The sequence below is a fragment of the Micromys minutus genome (genome assembly GCF_963924665.1).
Source record: "Micromys minutus genome assembly, chromosome: 8".
Lineage (NCBI taxonomy): Eukaryota > Metazoa > Chordata > Mammalia > Rodentia > Muridae > Micromys > Micromys minutus.
In genome coordinates this window covers 30,504,181-30,527,303 of record NC_137977.1, presented here as the reverse complement: position 1 = coordinate 30,527,303, position 23,123 = coordinate 30,504,181, and the positions used below count along the sequence as shown (strand labels likewise).

At 35.9% G+C, this 23,123-nt stretch overlaps 1 protein-coding gene across 2 annotated transcripts in view; it reads right to left on the bottom strand.

Moving 5' to 3' along the window:
- The window catches only part of SPINK5 (serine peptidase inhibitor Kazal type 5), a 55,909-nt gene extending 35,961 nt beyond the window's left edge, over positions 1–19,948 (bottom strand). For both annotated transcript variants that reach the window (XM_080919791.1, XM_080919792.1), the window contains exons 1-5: positions 19,847–19,948; positions 18,750–18,775; positions 14,701–14,828; positions 12,926–13,004; positions 2,758–2,885 (exon numbers count right to left, since the gene is read on the bottom strand). In XM_080919791.1, coding sequence (XP_080775917.1) covers positions 2,758–2,885; positions 12,926–13,004; positions 14,701–14,828; positions 18,750–18,775; positions 19,847–19,901 — 416 coding nt within the window. In that variant the 5' untranslated portion in view covers positions 19,902–19,948. The remainder of the gene's footprint in view (positions 1–2,757; positions 2,886–12,925; positions 13,005–14,700; positions 14,829–18,749; positions 18,776–19,846) is intronic.
- Positions 19,949–23,123: the final 3,175 nt, after the last annotated feature.

Here is a 23,123-nt window from a genome sequence, read left to right as displayed (position 1 = left end):
CTACCTCTCCAAGACTTTGTTTGTAGTTGCCATTGTTAGTTTTTATAAAAATTTCAATTTTAATGTATCCACTTTTCAATAAAATATTTTTCTAGGCTAACTTATATTTTATTGTTCATAGAAACATATAAAACCTTATTATTAACTTTGTTCAATCTAATAGAACTTTAGAAAATATTTAGAACCTTAAATGTGAATAATTTCTACTTTCTAGAGAAGCAGCTTATAGTTTATCATGTACATACTAATAAAAACTTAAAGCTCAGGACAAAGCTAAGAATGGAAGAAGAATAGGCAAAACAAATTTTTCAGGATGTATAGGGTTACAGAAAGTAATTTGTAATATTGTAGGGGGTTTTCTAGAAGTCAGAGCAACGAGTCACAATAACACAATGAGTCATTTGATATTCTGGGAGAAAATATCCCATGGATCAGAGATTTAAAATTTAAACTAGTAACCTTCACTTAGGATATACTAACAATATAGTATAGTTTAGTATGCTTAAAGTAGTATTGTAAAAATGCATGCCTTAGAAAACAAAAAGTTTCTTATTAGTCTATTTAGCTTTTCTATTTTAAAATCATATTGCATTATTTTACTTATTATTTAGTGTGAGGGGTAGGAAGTGACGGGTTCTTTACAAATCATACAAGTGTGGAGCCAGAGTATAATCTACTAGAGTTAGTTCTCTTTCCACTCTGTAGGTCTCAGGAATGGAACTCAGGTTGTCATGTCCGGTAGCCATCTCACTGGTCCTGGGTTTTCTAGTTTTTAATAATCACTCTTGGTGGTGGCTGTTCTCTGAAAGTACAGCTATGAATAGATTAGAAAGGCAAACTGCAATTCTGTTTATTGAGACCTGTATTGTAAGAAAGGAAAAAAATAAGGTTCAGTAGAGATCTCTCTACAACCCCATCTGATGCCCTCTGAAAACTGACCTTGGAAGTCTCACATTTGAACACAACTTAACACTCATTTCATTGAACATAGAGTTCAGGCCATTGTAGACTTGAGCCTTTACCCTACTTCCTAGTCTCGTTGTCATGAGAAGGTACTCTGCAGGCTATGGAAAAAGATAACTGAACATCAAGCCAGCCACAAAATCCTTAACCTACAATCTTTCCTGCCTTAAAGGTGTGCTGGAGTAATGGTGGCACAGAACTTGTGAGAGTAGCCAACCAACATCTGATTTAACTTGAAGCCCAACTCCACAAGAGGAATCTCGTGTCCTACACTGTCTGAATGTCCAGAAACCAGAGACTGGTTATGCCAGAGTCCTAGGGTAGAAACAAACACAACTGCTCTAAAAGTTTTTAAGGTAATGGTTTCTAATAATATTCTGCTGTACTCATAGATCAGTGCCAGACATCATCAGGGAGGCTTCCTCCAGGAGTGGATGGGAGCAGGCACTGAGACCCACAGAAAGACTTTAAAAAGTCTAAATTGGGGGTCTTTATCTAGTCCCTCCCCTTGGAGATTGAGGAACCTCACAGATGGGAAGAAGGAAAGACTGAAGGAGTCAGAGGGCATACAGGACACCAGTTGATCAAGCCCCACAAAATCAACTAAGCAGGGCTCACATGAGCTAACAGAGATACAGTCTGAAAGCACAGAGCCTCCATGGTTCTGTTGTGGTTGTTAGATTGAGGGGTTGTGGGACTCCTGTCTCTGACTCTTTTGCCTGCCTTTAAGATTATTTTTTTCCTATTGGGTTGCCTTGCCAAGTCGTGATGTGAGAGCTTTTGCCTTGTCTTACTGTATCTTGTTTTGTCCTGCTTGGCGGACATGCTTGTTTCTGAAGAGGAAATAGAGGGCAAGTGGATCTGGAGAATGGAGGAGATGGAGAGGGCTGCAAGAAGAGGAGAGGGGGGAGAAGGGTAGAGATGGGGAGAAAAAGAGAGAGAGACAGAAAGAGATGGAGAGAGAGAGAGAGAGAGAGAGAGAGAGAGAGAGAGAGAGAGAGAGAGAGAGAGAGAGAGAGAGACAGAGAGAGAGAGAGACAGAAAGATTGAGACAGAGAGAGAGAGAGACAGAGAGAGAGACAGACAGACAGAGAGAGAGAGACAGAGAGCGAGCTGTGGGTGGGATAAGAAAACATTTAGAATCTCAACACTAACTATTGCCCTATTACCTTCTCAAACATTGGCTATTGTGTTTCCAGAAACAAAATACCAGTTTATTCAAGTTTGAGGTCATAAGTAGAGGCTATAGAGCAGGTGTGCATCGTGTTGGTTAAAGAAAATTAATAACCAGAACAAGGTGTGAGGGTGGAGGAAGGACACAGAGAACAATGTAGGCCAGAGAGATGTAATACCTATTTGGCAAAGAGGTTCAAAATTGAAACTTCCATTTACATACTACATAACAGTATAATTTCTTGAGCATTTAAATATTATTTATTATGATAACATTCTATGCATAAAAGAATATAATCAGAAGTTAGCACATTCATAGATGAGAGAAGGTAGATATACAGGCTTCCGTGTGTGTGGCATCTGTTTATGTGTATGCATTTGTATCTGCATGTCCTATTTACTTAACAGAGACTGTGGTAACCACCCAAAACAATTGCCTTCAGTAGAATTTTGCAACATATAAAATGTTTTATTATGTGCATTTCCCACAAAAGAGTAGTAAAAGAAACTGTCCGAAGTTTGTTGGAGATTAACTCATAGCAAATGAATTATAAATACCACAGGGATGGAAACACATCATTTAGTTGCACATATACTACGTCTGCTTTATAGATTACTCACGCATTCTCAGCACACAATTGACATCTGCTGGGGTATGTTTTTCCATCTGTGCCACAAACTGCAGAAGCATCAGATGAACAGATGAAATCTCCATCTTTTCTTCTTTGCTTGAAATTCTCACAATTCAACTGCAAGAGACAAAATCAAAGAATTTCAAAAAGTCAGAATACCTATTAGAAACATAAATAGGTTATTATTTCAAGCCCAGAATATAACACTTCAGGAAAAATAAATGAAGATATGGATGAGCTAATAAAAATCAGACAATGAAGGGTGGTCTGGAGGTAGAGACAGAGGTAGATTTGAAAAAGCAAAAGATTTTTGTATGGTTTTCAGCAATTTACTATCTAGGTGAGAAAGGACAAGCTCTCCTCAGTGAAACTGAGCGCACCGTATCTCAACCAAGTTCTGCCTGTAGCCTCAACAAGATGATAAATAGCACTAGCAGGTAATAGACACAGAAACTCTATGTAAATTATGAACTATCGGGAAAAGTTTCATTATGATTCATTAGGATTAAGTCACATTTCCCGCTTCATAATTTCACTGCTTTTGAGCAGGTAATTTAACCTCTCTATACTAAAGTGTCCTCACTTGCAAAAAAATGGGTGTAATTTTAGTAATTGTTGATGCCACAAGCATATTTAACTTGTTAGTGTAGGTGCAGTAACTGGAAGAGTCTGATCCCAAAATAGTTTGTGATATTGTTGTTTTTTAAAATGCTTTCTCTGGTTTGGGAGATGGCTCAGCAGTTAAAAGCACTGGCTGCTCTTCCAGGGGACCTGAATTCAGTACCAGTTCACCACTGTTGGAGATCTGTCACCTTCACACAGATACACATGTAGGTGAAAACATGACTGCACATTTAAAATATGCTTTCTCTAAGGACAACCAGGACAAGAGAACTAAATATCTGTCAAGGATAAAGTAAAAAATCTCAAAGTCATTGCTGTCATAGAATGACATATGTTTAAGGACAAACCCGGATGTTGAAGAAACATATTTGTTTGGCAATAACTGAAGACAAGTTTTTGGGCGTCGGATCTGCTATCCATTCACATTACCTCTTTGAACCCATGTTCTTCATGCGAGAAATTGGAAGTCAAATCCACCCCACACTCAACATTCATGGTGAGGATCAAAGAAATAATTATGAAACACAATTTGGCAAAAACTATTGTGGTTTAGGTTAACAAAGAATATGTAGTGTAAATTGAGTTTAAAGTTCATCGAAAACCAAACACATTTATCTAGAATCCCCCACTATCAATGTCACATCAAGAACCAAGTTTTGGTGCCTTTCAAACGTTTCAATATTGTGTATGGAACATATGATATATGTCAGCAATGATTTATATGTCACACAAAACATAAAATGTATAACTTTATATAATTATATAGTGAATTTATCACTCAAAGAATTACATCAGTGAATTGTCTTAGAGGGGAAAAATAAAGTAGTAAGAAAAGCAATATCCTTAGCTCCTGAAATATTAATGATTTAAGGTCTAGGTTTACCACAGTCTGAGAGGGTGCTATACACTAAAAGGCTTCCACTTTTTGACCTTTCTTTTTTCTTTTTTCTTTTCTTTTCTTTCTTTCTTTCTTTCTTTCTTTCTTTCTTTCTTTCTTTCTTTCTTTCTCTCTCTCTTTCTTTCTTTTCTTTTCTTTTCTTTTTTTTTTTTTTTGAGCTTCATATGGTCTGTGAATTGTTTCTGGGATATTCAGAGCTTTCTAGGGCCAGTATCCAATTATCAGTGACTGCATATTATGTCTGTCCTCACTCAGGTTGATATTATCTAGATGCATCTATTTGCCTAGAAATTTCGTAAAGTAGCCTTGTGGCCATTCCTGGTATTTAAAAGTCATTATGTTTAATCTTTACACACCAAGAAAACTTTGACTATTTCCATGTTACATTTTGTGTTTCATGTACTTTATGCTCATTATAACTAGTAAGATTTCAATGCATACTATCAAACCTTTAAAAAAATCAAGCACTGACAAAAATATATTCATATAGTTTTATGCAAAAATCCTTTTAAAAATCTGTAAATTTTATCTGTTTTTATAGAGCTGTTTAAATAAAAAATAAAAAATACAATAAAAAATTATATCATGGTCCCACCAGCAGAATGAAAATAAAGTAACATATGTTATTTCATTTACTTACCATCTTATTTATTACAGAAGATTCACTACTTATTTCAAAGATTTTGGGCACTCTACTGTTTTATGAGATTGCATTGTAAACAGGTCACAACATAAACAACAGTTTTTGGTCATAATAATGCAACAGAAATGAGCCAAAGAGTTTATTACAGCCATAATGCACTTCACGGAAATATCAATGCATTAGAAACCTTCTTCTGTAAAGATGATCTTCGTGGTGAAATTGTATTAGTGAGAAGGAACCAACGATTCCAGAGCTGACAGAGGAGCTGGAACAGTAAGACTGTGGCTGCTGGATCATGCTTCTCAAATAGCAGAAGAAAGTGTGGTTGCAGCAAAGAAGTGGGCAGGTGAGTGGCTATCTTTCTTTAGATGTTCTTTTAGAGGGTGTGGAAACACCCATGTGAAATTATGGATCAAAGTAGACAACCACGGCCATTGCCCTTCACCTGAAATATCAAGGGCAGCATACTGGGTCACAGGTGTTGGCTGGGTGATGGTGGGGTGAATCAAAAGGCCAGCTGGGAGGTGACAGGACAGGTGCAGGCATTTACTATTCCACCACCTTGACCTACAGACTCCAAGGTTGGTGACTCACATCCTACAGGAAAATACCTCTTGCCAAGGCTGACACATAAGAGCCCACATAGATGGATCCTAACCTAGAAGAAAGGCAGCAACATGGGCTAGGTTCCAGAACTTTCAGCTCTTGCCCTTTTCTTGTCCTGGCAATCCATTCTCCAGAAGCTTGACCTTGAACATAACTTAATCCATTAGAAAGAAAATAAGTCAGGGCTGTTTTGAAATTTAATGTGTAAAATACATGCATATCTCAGAACTAAGGCAACATTAAAGAAATATCATCTACTTAAAATCATAAGTAAATGTAATTGAGACTGTCAGAATGAAGAAAGAGTAATTTATCAAAAGTACAATATTCTTCAAAAAAAACATATACTTTCAATATGAAACATGATAATAGAATCCTCACAGAAACAAACAATATATACTAGAATGCTCTCACTGAAAAGATCTAAATAGTAACAAAGAAAACAAAATAAAGAGTAAAGGTGAGATATATAGAAATGGATAAGGAATTTTAACTGAAGTTCAGGCAAAGGAACCTCCTCAAACATAAGTGAATAGTAAAGGAAAATTTATAGAGCCTATAAAACAATGAAAGATAGGTGCAGCAAGGACAACAGAAAGTTAAATATAGTTAAACTAAAAAAATGTGGGGGTATAGTGTATTTTCAGATTATAAACTGAGAAAAAATTTACAATATGAAAGAAGACAGACAGATATTAGCTGTAATTATAAATATCTGAACATACAAATATTAGGTTCTGGGCAACCATAATAACATCAATGGTGAGTATGTTGCACTGAAATGATCACTATTGGGAAATTAAAACTAATAAACTAACTTGAAAATAATTTTTAAAACTGAAGAAATAATTAGGAAAAAGGGTAAAATCAAGTTGTACTGTAGGAGACGTAACAGAGAATAATGAATAAACCTACAAACTAAGACAAAGGGATTGATTCATTTAAAAGTAATACTAAATCACATAATGATCCCAGAAAAGATTAAATGTTTACTATGGCTAAACTCAGTGGGTCACAGAACAGCAAAAGTATAGGTGTGAGGAGTAATGGAGACAAACATGGCAGAGAGAGATCCAAGGGCATTATACAAAAAGCATTTTTCTAGTAGGCTACTTCATTAGAAGATCTATTATAAAATCAAACACATAAATCAATTTCATGGTTTTTTTGCAAAATAAGGTAAATAAAAAGAGATATTAAGAGTTAAAAATGAATAAGATATACAAATATTTATGATTAAATAAGAAAAAACTCGAAAATATGAATAGGCAGAGAGTAGGTGCAACAACTTAATACTGACAAAGTGGGCTACCGGCTAGACATATTATTGGTGATGAATTAGATCACTATATGAAACAGAATTAGGAGGCAAAGAATGTGTGTACACTCACCTAACAGGCCCATAATCTCCCAAATATTTCACAATGTGTAATAACCTTAGATAAACCATCAAGTAGAATGACAGACTTTGCAAAGACTAAGAGAACTGCTTATTAAGAAAAATGTAAAAGATTAGTCTTGTAAATAGTTTTGAAAACTATATAACAAAAACAAAAGACAAACCTTTCTATTTTATGTAACATATGAAACCACTATCAAAGTCAATTTTACATTAGAGTGGAAAGGAAAGCCAATAATTATTAAATAATTGATATCATATGTTCTTTATTTTCTAACCAAATTTACTAGGTGTTAATCCTAATATGACAGCACTCACTCTAGTAGATAAATAATGAAGCATGATATTATGGTGAAGTGAAGGGAGTTATGGACCATTTAGTAAATAACGGCAAAATGAAATGCCTGAGGTAAGAATCCTGAGACTGTCCGTCACTAATGTTTTATATATACTTGCCTGTCAACAAATGTTAGAACAGTTAGAAGGCATTTTTTCATATTCTTTGTAAATTATAAATTAATACAACTATTCTGGAAGTCATAATGTAGGTTTCTCAACAAACTAAAAATTTAGTAATATATAGACCCAGCTGTAATGACTCTGTCCTTATACCTGAAGGATTACAGTTTAATGTAAAATGGAGATATTTGTATACTCATGTTGTTGTTGTACTACTCACAATAGTTAAAAAACAGAATCATCCTAGATGTACATCAACAAATGAATGGGCAAAAAAATGTATATATGTACAATGAGATTGTAATAATCTGTAACAATAAAATAACCACATTTTCCAAAAATAAGAATGCACTGGGCACCATTATGTTAAGTGCTATGTGTATGAGTATATTATGTATGTGTGCATCTGATGTGTATGTGTATGTGTCTGGTGTGTATGTGCATGTGTGTCTCTGTGCATGTGTATGCCTATATGTATGCCTGTGTATATATACATTTGTATGTGTGTACCTGTGTAAGTTTCTGCATGTGTATGTGTGTGTATCTGTGTCTGTATATGTCTCTATATATATCTCTGTCTGTGTCTGTTTATGTATATGTCTCTGTTTGTAAATTTGTGTCGGTGTATATCTGTGTGTATATGCTTGTTTATATCTGTTTGCATATGTGTCTGTGTTTGTATGTGCTGATGTATGTCTGTATGTATATGTGTGTCTCTGTATGTTGTGAGTATCTCTGTTTCTGTCTCTGTATGTGTGTATGTGCATTTTTCTTAATCTGTATGTCTGTCTGTGCATACCTTTGTGTGATGGAATTAGAAAGAAGATATGGAAAAAAAAAGAAAGAAGATATGGGAGACAACTTAAAGAATGCAAGAAGAAAGTGCAAAAAATATAGCAATGATTCATATATAGAATTAAGGCATGACAATGGTTTGTGTGTCACAAAGGGAGAAGGTGAAGGTTCAGAGGGAAGGGCTGTTAGGGAAAGGGTGAAAGGGACAACATAAAACAGCATATATGCCTGAAAATGTAATATTTCATTTTGTAATTTACAGTTCTTAGAAAAAGGACAGTTGATCTAGTTGTCAGAAAACAAGACATTGAAGAAGAGCAGAGATAAGATATGAATTCCCAAAAAGATATAAACAGGAATGTGAATGAAGAGTTGGTATGTATAGAACAAATACTAAAAGAGATGAAAAACAGTAGAACTATAATTGGAAATAACTATACAAAATGAAGGTATAAATATAATTAAGACATATCAAATCTATATGCTAGTACATATAAAACTAGAATGAATGTATTACTACAAAATATCAAATGCTAATAATGTTCAAGGAACAATATGTGAATGCATAAATATACATAATTCTGACTGATGTATTAATCTGTGAGAGATAACAGGCACACATGTGAAAGTCACAGCTCTTTGCCTTTGATCTGTTTTGACAATGTATCTATTCATCTATTCCTTTGTTGCTAACTCTCTCTCTCTCTCTCTCTCTCTCTCTTTCTCTCTCTCTCTCTCTCTCTCTCTCTCTCTCACTCTGTGTGTATGTGTGTGTGCCTGTGTGTGTGTGTGAGTGTCTGAGTGTATGTGTGTGTGTGTGTGTGTGTGTGTGTGTGTGCCTGTGTGTGTGAGGTCTGAGTGAGTGTGTGTGTGTATGTGCCTGTGTGTGTGAGGTCTGAGTGAGTGTGTGTGTGTGTGTGTGTGTGTGTGTGTGAATGCAGGTATACATGCGAGGGTCAGATCACATTACATGAGCTACTTTAGATTACCGTATATGCAAGAATATTTCTTTTATTTTGTTTTTGTTTTTGTCTCAGAAAAGCTTCAAGTCTCTCTCTTTTCTAAGCAGTTTCTCCCTGTTCTCATTAATTTTATTCCTTTATAATTCAATAATAAATTTGCTTTTATTATATTCTATTTGTATTCTTAGGTGAGTTCCCAAATACCAAGTTTTCATTTTCCTTTTTTTTTCAAACAAAAAGCAAAAATTGTATTTAATCAGCTTTTAGGAAATTAAATGACAAAACTCAGAATAAAGCAGAACAAAACCCATAGCATGTCATATGACTGATCATGTTCAAGCACAATAACACTTATTAATGAATATAAAAATAAAATTTAGTATCCACTTTTTTTCTTTTTCTCTACTTTTACTACATTCCATACATTAGAATCTTGAGCGACACATCTCTACCATGTGACTGAGATTACTGTCTCACAGGGAAATGAGTCTCTGTTCTTGGAGGCCTCATACAACCTGACCTCTCAGAACTTCTACACTGGTAATTTCATGAGGACAACAAGCACTGTCTTTCAGAGCACACACCAACCTGGCTCTGGTAACTCTTCAAGTTTTCTAAGCCTTCCCCAAGACAACAGTTCTAAGCCTTCAGTGATCCTGCCAGCCCCTGTCTCATCATCCTGAGTAGCAGCTTCCCACACTGCAGCAAAACTGGGATTAGCACAGCACTAGGTCAGATGGTATGTATTCTATTTTAAAAAATAAAGTTTTGTAGTGAATCTGAGCTTGGTTTTTTTCTTATTTTTTCTTTAACATTTTAACATGGTTATTTCAATATTTTCTATGCATTCTAAACAACTATTTCAACTACAGTTGTCAAATTGAACAATTGAATACACTCAAACATTTTATTGGTATTTTTTATATATCTTATATTTTGGCTTCCTCATTTATATTTTAAAACTGTCCATAGCTTACAATATATTGCAGAGACAAATGATTATTTTTCTCCCCTAAAGTCTATATTTGCTCCACTTTCTCCTATTTTAATTGTACTAAATTTTTGAAATCTTGCTTTGTATGTTGTGTAGTGGCTGATCTGTCTGCTTTTAGAACACAGGTAAATGTTGTTTGCAAGCCCAATCATCAGGTAGATGTTGTTTGCAAGTAAAATCATCAAGCTAAAAGAATTAACATAGCAGACACGATTTCATCATTTTACATCTTAAGAGTTCTACTTAAAATTTAGCAATTTTCATTTTACAGATATAAACACACAAGGCCTTTAAACGGATTTGTGAAGATAGGGGTGTGTACGTGAGTATATTTTGCATATAAGTTCTCATGTAGTTGTGTCTTGTATTTTTGAACACCGTTGGTGTCACTGGAGTTCTAGTTAAGGAGACAGAACAAAAGACAGGATATTGCAGAGTAGCCTTGGCTCTAAGAGAAACTTGCATTTTAATGTAACAACCAGTCCTTCTATCTTAAAAATTAGTTCCTTTAATTAAAGACAAAAGATGTGCAGGTATTGGCTGGCTGAGTGGCAGACCTGGCATTGTTTTAAAAGTGAGAATGACTGAGCCCAGGAGAATTTAGCCAACTGTGTTTATGGCAGAGGCTGTTTCTCAGACATTCCTGAGCTGCATTGCCAAGGAAGATGGGAGCTGGGCTAGACAATGTATGATACGAGTAATGAGGGTGTGTCTACCTTGACTGATCATTTTAATTATATGTCAGGGCCAGAGGAGGAGGAGTAAGAGAAGGAAGAAATTAAAGAAAAAGCAACAAAGGGGACTTGGATATTACGTGGTTGCCAGGTTGACTGTTAGCAGCCCAAGTCTTGCTCACTAAAATTGTGAGATTGGGTTAAGACGGGCATGGAACGTGTTTATTTTATTTTTATATTTTTAAATTTTAATTTTGAATGTTTTTTTTGTAATAAAAGGAGGAAGTCCAGTGAAGTGGTTGTATGACGCTTCTTGTCTATTGAGTAATTTTTTTTACCTCCCTTTAAGTTTATACTTGCTTTTCTTTTAACCATTGAATACATAGTTCATGCAAAATATTAGCTTGAATCTCAACTCACAAAATAGACATAAATGAGTCCAGTTACCAAGTCCACATCTTATAGAGGTCTAATATCCAATACATACAAAGAACTCAAGAAGTTAAGATTTCAGATAATCAAACAATCCTATTAAAAATGGGGTAGAGAGCTAAACAAAAAATTCTCAATTGAGGAATATCGAATGGCTAAGAAGCATCTAAGGAAGTGCTCGACATCTTTAGTCATCAGGGAAATGCAAATCAAAATAACCCTGAGATTCCACCTCACACCAGTCAGAATGGCTAAGATCAAAAGCTCAGATGACAGCAGATGCTGGCAAGGATGCAGAGAAAGGGGAACACTCCTCCACTGTTGGTAGGGTTGTAAACTGGTACAGCCACTCTGGAAATCAGTCTGGCGGTTCCTCAGATAATTAGACATAGTCCTACCTGATTAATCAGTTATTCCACTTCTGGGCATTTTCCCCAAAGATGCTCTAACATACAATATGGACACATGCACCAAAATGTTCGTAGTAGCCCTATTTATAAGCCAGAAGCTTAAAAGAACCCAGATGTCCTTCAGTAGATGAATGGATACAAAAATTGTGGTATATTTACACAATAGAATACTACTCAGCTTTTAGAAACAATGACTTTATAAAATGCCTAAGGAAATGAATGCTTCTAGCGAATATCATCCTGAGTGAGGTAACCCAGTCGCAAAAGAACAGATATAATATGCAGTCACTGATAATTGGATACTAAACCCAGAAAGTTCTGAAGACCCCAGAAACAACTCACAGGACATATGAAGCTCAATAAAAACAAAGGCCAGAAAGTGAAAGACTCAGTTCTTCTTTGGAAAAAATAAGTGGATAGCGCCCTCTCGGAGTGTGGTACACCTAGACCTTAAATTGTTAATAATCCAAGAGCTAGGAATATAGCCTTGTGGCAGTTTTTGGTGTTCAAAGATCATTATGTTTAATCTACACACACCAAGAAAACTCTGACTGTTTCCATGTTACATTCTGTTCTACATGTACTTTAAGCTTATGGTAACTAGTGTAATTTCAATGCATGCTATCAACCCTCTAAAAGAATTAAGTACTGACAAAAATATATTCATATAGTGTTATGCCAAGATCTTTTAAAAATCTGCACATGTATCTCTCTTTTTTAAATAAAGCTGTAAGAAAAAAAAAAAACTCCAAGTGTCATACAAGAGAAATTGGAAGAAAGAAAAAAATCCAGGAAAATAAAAGGTAACGAGACTAGATTCAATGCCTGTTGACACATGTTAAACACTGTGTGTCGCTCTTAAAACTTTAGTTGATAAAATGAGACCCAGAGATAAACAAATTGTCCAGATTACACAGACATTAAGAGTTCTGAAATATGTTATTATCTCTATTGTCCAAGAAAGGTTCTTACAGGAACCAGACAGACAGGAGGTCAGAGAAGTAGTCCGGGAAAACTCACACCATCTGGCTTGCTCCACCTCTCAACACCTGACAATGTTTTCAGAGTCGGGTCATGGGTTGGGCCTATGGACAAGCTGTACCAGATACTTATTTAGCCCACCCTTGGACTAAGTCACATTCCCTCCCATCTAAGTGGTTGGCTTCACAACAGGTAATTAGGAAACAAACAGATAATTCTAAATAGTGACCAGGCATCATCTCAGTAGAAAACATGATTGGTTGACTCCAGATAGTCTCACCTTTGCTGGGGCAGCGGCCCTGGTGGCTCTTGACAAAAACCTCACCCTCACCATGTTCTTGGTAGCTGCTTCTTGTTCTCTGAGCAAGAGAAAGAAATAGTGTAAATTAAAATTAAAATTGCTTGCCAACCTTTAGGAATAAAAACTTAGATGGTAACACTCATCTTGAATGTTTTCTTGAGCCTAGTCTAAAATCCCAGAGTGAAAATAGGTCTTTTATGGCATGAGAAATTCTTCAGTCTCCCAACACTGGGAAATGTCTTAAATATAGACTTGAAGAGGAAAGATACTTGGTGTTTAGCCACACACCTGACTTTTAATACTTCCTGTAGCAAGATAACTATCTTGCTACACTGTCTGTGTCATTATTCACTTTTGAAAGATTATTTACACTGAATTAAACAGCCTAGTCACAATGGGAAGGTAAGCCGACTATAGTTTCTTCTTCCCAGTTAAGCCAACTACTTTACCACACAGGTAAAAAAACAAATATAACAATTTGACAAGCATCCCTATGAATAGACTGTCTTGCAAGTCTTAGAGCATTTCATTCTAGTCTAAAATTATTTATCAGTAATATTATTCTATTCATATATTTGGCATCACACATATAAATAAAGAATTAAAGTAGTTGATGGTTCTCATGTAGCTTTCAAATGAACAATAAGATATGATTGCACATGCATGGCCTCCCCTCTCCCCGAGTCTTGTCCTGTCATGTTTCTTTATCCTCCAGTCTCTTCAATAGAAGTAAAACATAGTTTCAGTGCTTTTTATATAAATATTTTTGAATATGTCACATTAAAATCTTGACTTATACCATCATGACTTTCGAAAACCCAGTTATAGGATAATTGCTCTAAAGGGATACATTTAGTATTGTCTTGGTACCCTTGATAGATCATGACAATATTCAGAAATTGAAGATGGGGTCCCTGTTAAAATCATATTAGAAGCCTGCTGGCGTATGTCAGTTGAACAGTCTTCGCCTAGCATTCAGGAAGCCCTAGATTCAACCTCCAATAGCAGGGAAAATATCCAAAATGAATCCCCAAAGGAACTGTGATAGCCTGGTTTCCTGACTTAGAATTGATAACTCAGACCTTCTACTGCCTTCTGCTTGCCACTGAAGGGAAAGAAATCAAGTTAAGAAACATTGGGGAAATGCTGAAACATTGAGTCACATCCTGGTAAATTTCCAGTACACTTATTCTTTCTGAGTATTGCAGTGAAAGCTACAGCCAGATCTTTAGTCCACTGCCCTCATTTAATCCTAGCGGATTCTACCCTGGCACCCCAAGGAGTCTAAAAGCACTCTGCATAAATCTTTCTGCTGGCTGACAACCACTAGGCCAGCAAGTCAGTTTCTTTTTAGGGAATCTTATTAGCCTCTCAGAAACAGCAGAATCAAGTTGTAACAGGCCCAAGGAATCTGACTTTTTTAAGTTCTTTTTATCTTAGAAGCAGGAAGCACAAAGTGGAAGAACATTCTGAGAAGGCTACAGAGAGTGCTATTTAAGATATTAACGCAGGGCTCCCTGAAAGGTCTTTGAAATCCCATTGAGTGATCATTAAAAATCATTCTATGTGGGTGGCAATTACCAAGTTTTATGTTGTGGGAGGAGGCACAGTCGCCTGCTCAGTATGCGTATTTACTTTTAGATTTGGAAAAATATTGAGTGGAAAGAGAAAGAACAGGTCCTTATGCTCTTACTGCTTTCATAGATGGGTTAGCTGGTAATTTGAAAGCATGCAAGGAAACAAATTTTACTCACAGTATTTTTTTGCACAAGATGCATTCATTTTGGAAAATGATGTCATTGAGACTTTGAGAAGGATTGTTGCCTTGGGGACATGACAGTGTCTCACTTTTCATCAATGCTCGAAATTTCATGCATGGGTCCTGGAAGAAATATCATTATATCATTGAAGCACTGCAAACTTTGTTTAATAGGAAAAGAAGCTATTCAGCCAGTCTAAACAACACAACAATAATGACTCTGGTTTGTCTGTTAGGAACAGGAGGCTCACCTAATGAGCGTTTATCTGATAGAAAAGGTATGGGGACATATGATCTCCCATGGTGATACCAGTGACCTCAAAGAATCTTTGATATGTTATACATACTCAATATGTAAAATCGATTCCTTTATTACTCTTGTTATGGTGACAGCAGATATAACAACAACAACAACAAGAAGCTAATTTGATACATTTAATGCGAGCACATAGTAAAACAATAGTGATAGCCAACTAGAAAGCGAGAGGATAGCTAAGTACTGAGAGTGGATATATGAGCTCTGGACACTGCCAGGAAGGTTGCTAGATACTGTGAAATGTGAGCTCCTTTTTGCAGAGCAATATTAATAGTTATTAAATACTTACAAAGAGCTCCTAAATACTTGGAAAACAAGTTTGTATAATGATTCATTCTCTGGACAAGTTACAGATCCTTTTGGCACACCATTAGCCTTATATCAGGGACTGACTTACTTCAGAGCTAATAGAGCCGAAGTTTCAGGGCTCTTTTCCCAAAGGCTTAGAACAGGCCAAGGCACGATGAATTCCAGTTTCACCTTTGGTCTACTACCATAATCTGTGAGACATCCTCAAAGACATATGATCCTCTTGATTTAGACTCCATTTTGGTAAATGTAAAAAGTCAGCCCTTCTTTCTCAAGTGTACAAATTACTACTGAGGTGATTTTCAATATTAAAATCAACAGAAATGATGGAGGAGCAGTCTCTGTGTTTTCATTTCTATGCTGAGCATAATTTATTGACAACCTGTTCTTTCTGTCACTCTGCCTTTCTTAGGACTGAAGTTTATCTAAAAGTCAACATTGCTTCTGTGCAGTAGGATCAAGCAGAGATTCAAAATGATATCTTCACTACCAACTGAGAAACCTTTTAGGCCCTAGATCAACTTTGCTAAATTTATGGTTAATACTTTCTTTTGATTTCTCCAAAACAACAACAACAACACCCACAACACCCTACTTTTTACATGCTTTGATCAGAAGATAAGTAATAAAGCTTTTGTTCCAACTATCAAATGCACATCTTCCAAGGAATCTACAGACTCTTTTAAAAGGCTGTAGAATAATTCAGTCTGTCAACAATCATTTCTTGTGAGGTTACTGTTAAATTTAATACCATAATGAGGTAGTACAGTAGCAGAATACTGACTGGTCTGAGTAGCTCACAGAGACTAATGAGTTTCATTAATCTAATCCTCCTTCTCAAATAAGTTTGGAAATTGAAACTACCTACAGAATAATTAGTGAATAGTACCAGATGCAAGATCATTGCTGGGAAATTTTGCTAAGAATAAATTGCTAAAACATCTTTGTTATTACTGCTCAGTGATCTTCTCTCAGGGAGAAGTAGCAATTTAACAGACTATCAGCTGGTCTTCTTTAGATATGGTATCTGGTTCTTTGATTTTTTTTTTCTTTTGCCAGTTTAGAAACTTACGTCCTAGGTTGACAAATGTAAATGGTTCCTCAGTTCTTTCAAAACCATTTAAGAGAAAGGCTACACAATCTAGTATTTCTGCAGCATAATCACAACCCTAGTGAGGTAGATATTAGACAATACGTTTAGGAAAAAAGAGTCCTAATAATACTAGAATGAAACTGAATACTTTTAATAGTTAAATCATACAAGAACAGCATCAATCCACTGTGGTTTTGACTGGATCCCATGATGTCACAATTGAACTCCACAGTGTTACAGTTAGATGGGATTCATGAAAAGATCCAGTGTTTTTCAAAGAATGCACTAGTGGTTTAGAGATCCAGTTAAGAAACTTGCTCATTGTATTCAGGATGCTCAGTCATGGGTCCGAGGTGTTTTTCTGTGGTTTAAATAACCAAGCATAGTTTCCTGCGATACTGTGAAAAAAACACACATTGCAATAGATGTGTTTCCCTTTGGGGAAAACCTAGTGGCCCTGAAATTATTGAACTACAGGAGGTGGATTTAGGGAACACAACTACACTGAATAGTCATCCTTCAGAAACATGGGGAATGGCTCTGAAGCATCACTCCAAGCCCTCAGCTTGCTTTTGTTTCTCCAAAGTTGCTCTTCTTGCTTTGTGCTCAACCTCGGGTCAACTGCTCCTTAGGCCCCTCAAAGAGATTCTGTTCTTATCTTCTGTTCAACCACATCACTTGCAATACAATTCCCTGAGAACTGGAATTGCTCCAGTTTGTGTGTGTGTGTGTGTGTGTGTGTGTGTGTGTGTATGTGTGTGTTAGTGTTAACAAATTTCTTTGAGCCTTATAATAACCCTTCTCTGATGACAAATTCAGCCTTTCTGATAGCAGCAGTGCAAGTTCATGGTGTTTCAGGCTTGTGTTTAAAATATTCAGCAAGATTTTCTGGTGCTAGGAAGACTTGAAGCTTTGTGGGGAAAATATCCAAAGAGTATTCTTGGAAATGTTTTCAGAATGATGACCAATTTCTCGTGAGCATCTTGCCTTTCTTGACAATATAACAAAGTACCTGAACATGTTTTTCCAAGAAAACTTCCAGTGAAATAGAATTTACAGATAGGAAAGAAAAGCGGTGCAATGCTCTGAGATTTCAACATGTGTCCAGTTCTCTAAAACTCAGACTCTATCATATTCTTATGAATTCTCATTTATTAGTCAAAACTGGGTGAAATAATGGAGCCTATTATAATCAAATAGTCCAGAATCTTTAACAATATTTCCTTTTCTCCCTAAAGCCCCTCCTAGTCTCTCTCCTATCCCCTCAAATTAATAGCTTCTTTTCTTATATTATTGTTACATGTGTGTGTGTGTGTGTGTGTGTGTGTGTGTGTGTGTACCCACAAATACTTAATTACAACCTTAAAAAATGTATCCGAAATAAAGAAAAAAAAAACCTGCTACACTAAGATACAATAAAATATTTTAATTATTTTAAAAAGAAGTTTGGTATAAAGAAAACGTTATTTCATTTCTTTCATTAATGTTCATGGCTTTTGAGAGATGTAGAAAATTTTGCTACACATGTAATACTGTTTTAAATGATAACCGATAGCATGCAAAGCAGCTCGAGGCCAAAATATTGACTAGACAAAGACACGGCCTTTTCAATTATCTTTCAAATAGATATAAGATGTATTCCTATACAGGATGATTCTTTTATTTTTCAGTATAAGGACTACTGCAGCTGGCTGGATATGTTCCTGAATCCAAATCTCTGCCCTTACAGCTGCTTTTACATAGGCCACTATGAGCTATAAAGATCTATCTTGAGTTTCAGAAAATCATGGATTTATGTCTTTTGTTTACTTTATAATATTCAGGCACTTCAAAATAAAATTAGAAATACTAGCCATTAAATAAACATTTATTTAATTATGTGTGTACACGAACATACATGTGCACACATGTATGCTATGTACTGTCTACAGACATACCTTTATTTGAATACTAATTACCAGAAAATATCTGTTGTATCTTGACTGTTTCAATTGCTGAGTGGAACAATAGTAATTATCTTAGTCGATTTTTCTGTGCTTGTCTGTGATGTTTTAAAACACCATTTACCATGCTAGATTGCCTCTAGTAAACCCCTATATCAATAAAATACTGAGAGTGAGAGAGAGAAAGAAAGAGAGAGAAATACAGAGAAGGAGACAACTAGAAATACTCATGTTTGATCCATAAAGACTTGTTTCTTGTTTTTAACAGAAGCTATTATTCCCTGTCAGTATGCTGTCTGTGTAATTAACCTGAAGGTGTTGGCAACAAATCAGTTTTCTTTAGAAAAGTTGGAATAAATTCAATGAGAAGAGGCAGGACTGACCTGATTTCCTTTCTCACCAGCTGCATCTGGGACAAAAAATGCAGAAAACAAAGTTAAGAGAATGTAAACTATATAATACATTAGACATGCGATTTACATAATAGAGAGACTATTGCTTTACTGACAGTGTATTGTAAAACCACAAATTATCTTAAATGTTTAAAGACTCATGCTGGGCAACCAAATGATGAAGTGTACAAGGAGACAGTCACAAAGGCTCAGTCACTTAGGAAGGTTCATCTACTTTGGAAAATAATACTATAGTATAATCCTACTCCCACCGGATTATCTACTTCCCCAAAACCCATTGCATAATACAACATGTCATTCTCCCTTGAAAGGTGATAGCATAGTGTGAAATACTTCATACTAAATTGAATATAACTTAAATCACCCAGGTAGTATAAAGTTAAAGACATTATTTGTGTATGATAGCTTCATACCAAGGTTTTGTGCCTTAAAATGCACTTGTCAGAGAAAGGTAAATCCATGTAGCCCATGTCATTCTTACAATCAAACACAAAATTAAAAAATTGATTTTCTAACCCTCACAAAAGTACTTCATTCTCAGGTCCATTAGTTCTGATTCATTTTAAACATATTTTAGCAAGCTGTATATTTAAGATTTTAAAGATAAACATATAAGACAATATTGTCTTAAAACAGTAAGTCAATATAATTTTTAATTGTATTTTATTAATTCATTTTCAATATTGTTTTACACATGTTTTGCCAAAGTACATGTATTATTTAATACATTCAGTTTAAATGTTGTTTTAAATCAGTTTTAAATGTTGGATATCTAAAAGTAGTAAAAACTGGATGCTTTGTAAAAGGAAGCTACAGAATAATCTATTGACTTTTCAGAACTAGTAGAAAATTGTTAGGAGGGCCTTTCAGAGATAAAAGTTCAATTGTTCTCAACCCCCTTTCTCTTTTTAAAGATGGTTAAAGATTTTAAAACAGACACACACACACACACAGACATGTACACACATGTACACACACATTTTCTAAGTGGAGTCTAAGAAGAAAAGTCCCTTCCCCAGGCTTTGAGCTGTGTGGTAAAAACCTTCAATTGTATGCAAATTGCTCACCTTGTATAAGGCAAAATGCCAGGGTCAGGAGCACTGGCACCGTGGCTGTCTTCATGCTGAAGATGATGTAAGTCAGTTACAGGTCTGCTCTGAGCATTGCTCTGCTGGTGCTTTAAGACTGAACTCTCGAGATGAAGCTCACTTTTATACATACTGGTGACACACACACAGAACCAGTTGTTCAGGATCATGCTAGACTCCTTAGAGAACACCAGTTTAGTTTCCATCTTGTGAGATCCTGCCAAGGTATCAGATTTAAGCAGATAATGTCTATTTCTAAAAGTGTTTCTATAATTCCCATCCTCAAAAACCCAGAGAAAGAACCCTACCTAAATCTGATCACTTCTAATTTTATGTGAGTTTCCCTGTGATACCCGGTATGCTACCTCCTAGTCAAATATGCTTCTCTCTAATTGACCTCCCTTCATAAGTGAGAGAGGGAAGGGAAAGGCAGACAGATTGGTTGTCCTACCCACCAGGAAAAAAAGGTGAAGATTTCTACATCTGGGAAAAGTTGTGTATAATGAGAGAACCTAGGTTTCCCTCTGATTTTATCCACAGCAATTCGGAAGTGTGGTTGAATTGCGACTACAAAGTTGGCATCCTTTTCAGTGCACATACAGGTAAGTGCAGAAACTTTGTAATATATGTCTTGTACATGACTACTTTTAAACCTTCTCTTAGGACTTCTGAATTAGTCCAGTAACGAAGCACTTGCCTAACATGTGAGAGATGCTGATATTTTTCCCTATCTAGAACCACAGAAATAAATTTCAATAAAAAGAATATGTCCCCCTAACTAAATACCACACTCCTCCCAAACATTAGAGATTAAAGATTAAGCTTTCTAAAACCTGTGATTTCCAAATTATACTCTATGTTAACTAAATTTATTCTTTTATTACTTGGCCTTCCTTCAATAAAAAATATAAGTAAGTAATTAACAATTACAATTACATAAATACAAGCTTTTCCTAGTAATGTTTATTTATTTCATTCTACAAGTAATACTTTTAAAAAAGTAATTGAAGCCAGAACCAAGTAGTTTGATTTCAGTAATTCTCAGAGTCCCTACATATACAGAAAAAAAATCCTGAAACCAAGGACCTTTTGATAATCTCTGCACTATCAAAATCCAAAATGTCAGCGTTTTCTCCCTTTCCTCTTCTCTCATGAAATAATTTATTAGTTACAAAACAACCTTTGACTAAAAATTTGCAATAGTTTTATCACAATACCATTCAGTAAAACAGTGACCTTGGAGAGCCAAATCTATGTATTACTGTCATAGGTTTGAAAACCAAGGTCTTTCATAACTTAGTAGAAGGAAAACGGGCAGGGAGACAGGCAGTCTGTTTCTATTCCTGTCCCTGTGATGACAGCGTAATGGAAATGAACCAGCTTTGGAACAAGATCTCCCTGGGTCCAACTTTTGACTCACCAATTGCTCTGCTGCCTTGGGCAAATCACTTCTTTCCTTGGAGACTGTTTCCTAACATGTAAAGCAGAGTAAATAATGCACACACTCTACACTTGTAAGGCTCAAATGTCACCTGCATATTGTGATTATGTATCTGCATATCTTTACTGCTTTTACCAATGCAGAGAATACATGGTGAGTTTTACAGCTAAGGATCCCTGCTCTCCCACTAGGTTCTCAAGAACCCTCAGTTTAAAGTCAGCCTACTTGAACCTGTTGGAAGTTTCCTGAGTATCTACACTCCAAAGTAAAATTGAAATCAAAAGTATCCTTTTCATTTCCTAATTGCGTTCATAAGGGCAGCCTTGTTTCTGTAAAAAAGCTTTTAAAATTCATTTACTTTATTTATTTACATTTCAAATATCGCCCCCTCCAGGTTCCCCCTCCTTTACTCACCCCCCTTTGCGTCTGAGGGGATGTCTCCCCACACCCCCAATCCCCCATACCCCCATTTCCCCTCCTCACCTCATCCTCCCCCAGGATCTCCTATCTTGGAAGGATTTAGAGGATTAGGCACATCTTCTCTCACTGAGGCCAGGACAGCCTTGCCTGTAAAAGCTTTTTAAATATTGATGTAAAGATATTAATATGTCTTATTTTCTCTCTGCCAAGTCAGACCACATGAAACCTGAGTTTGCTGGTAGGCAAGGTAATACGGTACAATAGAGTCAGTGACTGTGTAAAATGGCTGAGGATCCCAACACTAGATCAGATGAGTACTATTCCCAGGGGTGGATTTAGGCAGGAAAAAACAAAGAGCCAACAGGTGAGTCTGTCTTTGAAGAATCTCTGCTATGAGGAAACACGAATGAGGTGGAATCCTCCCTCCTGGCAAAGTGCTCATCACTGACAGCCAGAGCCTCCACTCCCAGCAGAACACCCAAGTCCCAAGTATTGAAAGATCCCATTAGCTGCCCCTGCCATCAAGGCTTTCTCTCCAGTTCATTTCAGGAACCTTGCAAATCTGAAGGTGATTTATCACGTGTTCTGTCAATCATTCCTTGTTTCTTAAAACCACGGTTATTAAATTAAAAGGAATGGGATTGAAGGCTGAGGTCACTGCTAGGGTAGCAGAGAATATTCCCAAACTCACAACTCCATCCTTGTTTTTGGAAGATTCAGTTTACTCATCACAGAATAGAGCTATTTCCCCTTTCAAAGGGGTAAAGGATTGGAGGAGAAAAGCCGTGAACTTTCTAATCCTGTTCATTTGTCAGCCAGATTTAAAACTGAACCCACATGACAGGTACTGAGAAGGAGAAAAAAGGGCAGAGAATAAGCAGCGTTTTACAGGTCAGTGATATCCCTGGAAACAAAGAATATTTCTAAGTATTAAAGTTAGTTTTCTCTTTTTCTACGCATTGAGCTCATTAATGTTTTTAGTGGTTAATTAATAGCTATCATATCTCCCCAGCATTCATGATGATCTTCCATTTAATTCTCTACTGGTTTCTTTGTTGGCTCTCTGTGATTTTTCTTTCTACACATACATACATACATACATACATACATACATACATACATACATACATACACACATTTATGACTCAGTAGTCAAGTAAACATTGATAAAAATTATTATGTTGGATTTTGCTTTCTGTTTCTATGAGAAATCAACATAGACAGAAAGAGTTTATTAAGCTTACATGCTCTATTACGGACCACTGTGAAGGAGAGTGAATGTTGAAATGTGGAAGGAGGAACTGAAACATAGTTCATACAAGAATGCTGCTTAATGATTTATTTTCCAAAGATCTCTTGGCTTGCCTTCACATACAGCACCTGCTCATGGGTAGC